The sequence below is a fragment of the Eleutherodactylus coqui genome, chromosome 5 (genome assembly GCF_035609145.1).
Source record: "Eleutherodactylus coqui strain aEleCoq1 chromosome 5, aEleCoq1.hap1, whole genome shotgun sequence".
Classification (NCBI taxonomy): domain Eukaryota; kingdom Metazoa; phylum Chordata; class Amphibia; order Anura; family Eleutherodactylidae; genus Eleutherodactylus; species Eleutherodactylus coqui.
The window spans coordinates 247,001,965-247,009,248 of NC_089841.1; the positions used below are offsets into that span (position 1 = coordinate 247,001,965).

General features: G+C 42.8%; 1 protein-coding gene across 1 annotated transcript in view; it reads right to left on the minus strand.

The window, feature by feature from the left end:
- Positions 1–6,549, minus strand: part of SUSD1 (sushi domain containing 1) — a 133,574-nt gene extending 127,025 nt beyond the window's left edge. The window contains exon 1 of the mRNA XM_066604430.1: positions 6,358–6,549. Coding sequence (XP_066460527.1) covers positions 6,358–6,436 — 79 coding nt within the window. The 5' untranslated portion in view covers positions 6,437–6,549. The remainder of the gene's footprint in view (positions 1–6,357) is intronic.
- Positions 6,550–7,284: the final 735 nt, after the last annotated feature.

The following is a 7,284-nucleotide window of genomic DNA, read 5'->3' on the forward strand; positions in this document are numbered from 1 at the left end:
CCTCTATGGATACTAAGTATGTGGGCCTCGGAGTGCAACTTAGAATCAAGTGAGCAAGTTGACTCTAAACCTGTCCCCCTCCAATCCCATCTTCAGTTGCTATATTAAGCATCCAACCCCCCTAGGCTCAGTGCCTAAGCAATTTTGTCTCAATGGTCATTTGTGTCAAAGCCCCCATTCGTGTACTTACTGGTTCTGACCTTTTGCCTGCCTATCCTAATTTCTGTGCTCCCTAACCTCAACTTTGTATTCTAGACTCTGCTATTGCCTGCTACCTGCCCGTTACTACAACCTGGAGTCCGCATTTGCACCTGTGCTGCTAGTAGTGACCATAGCTTGTATTCTTGCAAGTCTCCCATTCAGACCTTCAGGTACTGCGACTCGACCCAGTCTAGTGTCAGCAGCCACATTACCGGGACTGTATGTGTAACTTGATGGGAATTCCCGCAGCATAGTCAGTATCCCATTTGGAGGGATCAAGCATGAAAACCGGGGTTCCCCATGTTTTGCCACCTCAGATAGCCCATAGCCAAACCAAGTCTGCTTGACATGGTGTTTTCTCATGCAAGTGTTTTGAAAGTATGCTGAGAATGGTGCGATCAAGGAAAAACATCCAGAAACAGGCAATTCTGTGGACAGAAACAACTTATCAACAAAAGGGGTCAGAGGATGTTAAGAATTGTTCTGATGAACAGTCAAGCAAATACTGTGTTTCCCCCAATATAGGACCCTGTTTTATATTAATTTTTGCCCCAAAAGAGCCACTAGGTCTTATTTTCGAGTGGTGTCTTATTATACTTATTGGCGTTCCTCCCGCTGACCTCTGGAGCTCTAGCAGGATTCCTGCAGTTCTCAGCTGCCCATAGAAGATTGCTTCCTGGTTACGGGATCCATAAATCCTGCCTCCAGGAAATGATGATTGTGATTGTTTCTCCAGAGCTGCTCTGCCAATCAATGCAGTGCTTGATGAACCAATGCAATGACTGTGATTAGTTCGAGCACTGCATTGATTGGCTGAGCAGTGCTCGAGAACTAATCTCAGCCTTCACGTTGTGGAGGCAGAATTTATGAATTGGTCAATCAATGCCGCGGCTCAGCCAATTTATAAATCCCGCCTGCACAACACGATGGCTGTGATTGGTTCTTGAGTGCCATTGCATTGATTCATCAAATGCTGCATTGATTGGCTGAGCAGTTCTGGAGAACCGATCACAGCCATCACTTCCTGGAGGCAAGATTTATGAATCCTGTAACTAAGAAGCGATCTTCTGTGGGCGACTGAAGACTGCAGGAAGCCTGCCAGAGCTTCGGAGAGCAGCAGGAGGGATGCTGACTGATCTTGCTAGGTAATGTATTGGTTTGTTTTAATGTAACACAGCTAGGGCTTATTTTCAGGGTAGGGCTTATATTTCGAGCTTCCCCGGAAATCCCCAAAATTCAGGGTAGGGCTTATTTCTGGGGATACACGGTATTAGCCAAATACAATGCTGATGCTCCAACTAACACGTTCATCTGAATGTACAAATCATTATCTCTTAGCACAATGGCTATAACAGCAGATAGACAGAAATGGGTCATAAACTGAATAACAGAAACAGAAAGTCTACAGTCCAGTGGGCAAAAGAGCACAAATATTGGATCACTGAGCAGTGGAAAAACATCACCTGCTCAGATTAATCCAAATTTCTGGTGCACCATGCTGATCGGAAGGACAGAATTTGGCACAAGCAGTATGAATCGCTGAACCCTTCCTTTCAGATGTCAACAGTTCAGGGTCTTGGGGTTGGAGCAATTGAGTGGGAAATGTTTTCTTGGCACACGCTGAGTCCTTTAATACCTGAGGATGGATGCCGTAATGAATTGCTGCAGTTCTGAAGACTAAAGAAGGTCCAGTATGCTATTAGATGGGTGTCTCTATTAAAGTAGCCAGTCTATAGTCCTTATGCTTGCTGATACTAATAATGTATATTGTTGCATTTTTAGCTACAATGTTTACAAGTACCATCTCAATTTTATAGATACAGCAAAGAGGGACATTTTTTTTTCTAACGACAACTAATGTAAAAGCTCTCCTGGTGCTCCATACAGTAGAAAAAGTCAGCACACACGTTCGCTGCTGTTGACGGATCTTATTACTTAAAGGGATTGTGTCTTCAGGTTTATGCTGCCCGAACCACAAGCAGCATAAACTTTGGACAAATGATGGGACGTTTGAGGATATATACACCTTGAAGTTTGACTCGGAGCTGAGCTGTGAGTCATGATGGTGGGCCGTGCCAGCCTCTGCCCGCCCACTGCATTAAGACTGACAGCACTCTTCCTATACACAAAAGAGGGCAATAGGCACCTCTATCCTGGGTGGTTTGGGCAGCATGAACCTGATCACAGATATAAGGATAGCCCGGTTAATATAAGAACACCTCATGCTTGCACATGTGTGTATTAAAAAATTAAATTTTTTTAAAGCCCTCAGTTATTTTACAAGTGGGAACATTCTTCTAATAACATGACTGTTGTGAAGAATTTTAGAATTCCCACATTTGCCCTACAGCATTAATATAGATTTCCCTGTTCAATAACCAGACCGATGTATTATGAGGAGCCGTCAAGTCTAGTTAGTGCGCGACATAAAATATCAATGCATGAAGTTCCCATAGATATCAGTCATCTTCTTAATGAGCTGTGTTCATTGTGTAGTGACTATGATTCCAGATATTGAAAGAGCTAATAATATTTCGCATGTCAACGTTCCAAAATACGTTCAATTAGTATGAAAGCAAGTAGCATCGGGCTCAAAAATTAAACAGGGCTGCTTATGTGTCCAATGTGTTGCTTTAACTGCACATGGCTGCCCCATAACCAGAGCAGACCTATCCATGGCCTTAGTAGAATCAGCTTACAAAGGGGGCAGAGATAAGATAACCAAGTAGATCTAGAGTTCTGTGGCAGCGTGCTTGTAAACGGAATATTTATCATTCAAACGAGCGAAAGTGAACGATAATCGTTTGGACTGAACAATGAATGATAATCATTCATTTTTCATTCGTCGTTCATTTAATGCAGACATAAATATCATCGTTGACTCGTTTGCTTATCGTTTGGTCTAGACAGCGATCAATCAGTCCCTTTCATTCACTTATACAGCAAATGTGAAAGACTGAATGATTCTAAATGAGTCTCATTAGAATGAACCAACGATGTATCTGCACTAAACAGGCTGTACGACAGCGACGATCTACTGGTGGAGTCACTCGCTAATTCAAACAATAATCGGCTCGTCTAAAAGGAACCTAAAACCACAAATAACACATATGACTGATAATTGTGCCAAATCACAAACTCACTTCCATTGTATCTGTACAGTAGTTAATACAGAGTACACCGCTGGTAATCATTGGGGAAGCTGTCCGCAAAGGAGTTTACAAGTTCTCCTATTTAGTTATTTCTATCTGTTTGAGGGTGGACACCCACTGGCGTTTTTCTCTATCTTGCACTGCGAGAGCAAGTGAAAATACTCGCCTCGCAGCGCAAAAAAATGCTAGAAAATCGCTGGAACATCGCCAGCAGCGCTAGCCCCATTGAAAACATAGGGAGACTACCACGGAATTCTGCCCCAGCTGTCACAGCTGTGACAGCTGTGGCAGAAGTGCAGCATGCTATTCCAATGCTTTCAATGGGATCCTGTTGCCGATCCCATTGAAAGCAGTGGTTTCTGGCAAGCCCCGCAGTATGATTTGAAGGGCTTGAAATATAACCCCTTCCCTGAAAATCATCATTAACTGGTTAAAAAAAGAAAAAAAAATTAACTCACCTCTCTGCCGCTCAGACGCATCCTAAGGCTGACTCCCCGGCACTGCTGTCCAGCACTTTCAGCAGGCGGGGACTTAAAAATCCCCGCCTCCTGAAAGGACTGTACTGATTAGATAAGCGCTCAGCCAATAACAGCTAGTGCTTAGCTATTGGCTGAGCGCTCAGCCAATTACAGCTAGTGCTTAGCTATTCATGAGAATGTAGCTTGTCCTATTTTTTGATGATTCTTGTTTAAGAATTCTCTTTATTTCCTATGGGAGTCGGACAAAAATTTAATCACAATTTTAGGGTGCCTACTGCCTACCCAATAGCGATATTTTTTCTTGCGATGCGAGAGTGATTATCATGAAACCAATGATTTTCAATGGTTTCATACTCATGTGCGATTTTTACTCTCAAGCCTCGCAGCGCAGAGAAAAAAATCTGCGATAAGGCTCGGTGCTCTCAATGGGGCCGGCGGCAGCAGCGCCAGCCTCATTGAAGACATAAGGAGTACATCGTGGACTTCTGCCACAGCTCTGACAGCTATAGCAGAGGACTCCTTCAGCCCTGCGGGGACCGCAAGGGTAAAGGAATCTTCTGACACAGCTGTTACAGCTGTGGCAGAAATCCGTGATGCTATCCAATTGCTTTCAATGGGGTCAGCAGTGCTGCGGCCCCATTGAAAGCAGTTGTTTACAGGCAACCCCTGCAGAGATGATTTTCTGGGAAGGGCTTGAAATATAAGCCATACCCTGAAAAGCATCCCTAGGTGTAAAAAACAGTAAAAAAAATTATATTCACCTAGAAGAGTCGTCCGGCTCTTCTCTTTGACCCCGGCAGTCATCTTCTTTCTTCTGGAGGCCGAGGATAGCAAAACCCCAGAAAGTGCTGGTCTCATTGGTTGAGCCCTTGAATGACAGCTGAGCGCTGCCTGTGATTGGCTGAGGGCTGTAAATAATCACAGGCAGTGCTCAGCCATTAAATGACAGCTGAGTGCTGCCTGTGATTATTTACAGCCCTCAGCCAATCACAGGCAGCGCTCAGCTGTCATTCAAGGGCTGAGCGCTGAGCCAATGAGACCAGTGCTTTCTGGGGGTGGGGGTTTTTCAATCCCTGGCCTCCAGAACACAGAAAAAGACTGCCAGGGCTGGAGAGAAGAGCCAGATGGCTCTTCTAGTTGAGTATAATTTAAAAAAAATTTTTTTTACAGCTAGGGCTGATTTTCAGGGAAGGGCTTATATTTTAAGCCCTTCACTGATAATCATCGCTGCAGAGGTTGCCTGCAATTCCAAAAAAGTTAAACACTGTGTAAATATAGATACATGTAAAGAAAACTAGAATGTAATGATTTAGAAATCTCATATAACTATACTTTAGTCACAATAGAACATATCAGAAGGGGAAAGGGAGACATTTTACTATTTCATTTAGAAATTGATGGCAGCAACACATCTCACAGAAGTCGGGCAGTGTCGTGTCTACCATTATGTAGCCTCCCCTCTTCTTTATATAGCGGTCTGTAAATGTCTAGGAAGCTGGGAGACCAATTACTGGAGTTTTGGGAGAGGAATGTTGTCCCATTCTTGTCTGATGCTCAGCAATCCGGAGTCATCTTACAATATTTTTTGTTTCATAATGCACCAAATATTTTCTACTTGTGAAAGGTCTGGACTGCAGGCAAGTGAGTTCTATACTCGGACTCTTCTTCTGCAAAGCCAGATCGTGTTGATATATGGCTTCTTCTTTGCATGATACGGCCTTAACTTACACTTGTGGTTTACATGATGATTGAACTGTGTTCACAGACAATGATTTCTGGAAGTATTCCTGAGCCCAGTGATTTGCATTACAGAATCATGCCTGTTTTTAATGCAGTGACACCTGATGGTCCATAGATCTCAAGCATCCAATATTAACCGTCACCCTTGTCCTTTGTGCACATAAATTTCTCCTAATTCAGAATTTTTTTGATATTACATATCGTAGATGGTGGGATATTCAAAGTCTTTGCAATTTTACATTGAGGAACACTTTTGTGAAATTGTTCCACAATTTCTAAATGCAGTTTTTTCACAGATTGGTGAACCTCTGACCACCTTTGCCTCTGAGAGACTCTGCCTCTTTAGCATGCTCTTTTTATACCCAGTCATGTGACTTACTAGAAAAATGACCCTACAATTGTTTTTCATTAGTATCACTTACTTTTCCAGCTTTTTGTTAACCCTGTCCCAACTTTGTGTTGCTGCCATCAATTTTTAAATGAGTTCATTTTTAAAAATAAAATGGAAGCAATGTCTCCCTTTCCCCTTCTGATATGTTCAATTGTGCATAAAATATGCTTATATGAGATTTTCAATTTATTACATTCTTTTTTTCTTTACATTTTACAAGGCATCAAAACTTTTTTGGAATCAGGGTTGCATTATTATCATGCTATAACGCCAATGAGAAGAAAGTTGCACAAAACGGCGTATATTCTAATATACTATTCCAAGACAGATTTCTTTCCCCCTAATGAAGTCACAAATACACAAGCACAACATGTTATATAGGACTGACACTCACCCTTAAAGCCATGGAAGCTGAGCAGGAGCAGTAGACAAGTCCCCAGCAGGACCCGGCGCGCAGCACTTAGTGTCATCATATCATAACGTCTTTCAACACTTCCTTGACTGTTAATTTCTTGCCAGCTGTAGTTCTTTCCCCTGAACTTCTAAAAGAAGTTGAGAGCAGAAAACCCTCTTTTATCAGATACAAGGCGTCATTTCCCTGTGGGCAGCACATTCATACAACTCCTGGGCAGGATGGAGCAAGACGTGTGGTGACTCATTCTTCAGATCTCACATTGAAGCTGCACACAAATATCCTTAATATTAGAAGAAACATAAAACTAAATGGAACAAACAAGGTCCCCATCTGAATCCACCTCTGATCCTGATGTTATGCACTTGTGAAGAGCGAGTAAATACTGAAATATGGGGTATGAGATAGCAGCACTGTGCGTACACTAGTCACTCTTCTCCAACTTTACGTCTTAAACAACATGTTGTTTTGACATGGTGAATCGCGTCGTCCCATGTGATGTGTGATGCTCGCATTTGTGTTGTAAAATAACAGCAGCAGATTTGTTCAGGAGCAAAATATAACAGCTCCCCACCAAAGACATAATAAGTAACTAGTACTATATGTAAGAAAATCATAAAACAATATCATTAGTTATAGCATTAAAGGGGTTGTCTCGCGGCAGCAAGTGGGGTTATACACTTCTGTATGGCCATATTAATGCACTTTGTAATGTACATCGTGCATTAAATATGAGCCATACAGAAGTTATTCACTTACCTGCTCCGTTGCTGGCGTCCCCGTTGCCATGGATCCGTCTAATTCTGATGTCTTCTGGCGTTTTTAGACGCGCTTGCGCAGTCCGTGCTTCTGGCTGGTGAATGGGGCCGCTCGTTCCGGAGAGCTGGTCACCGCGTCGTCATCGTAGCT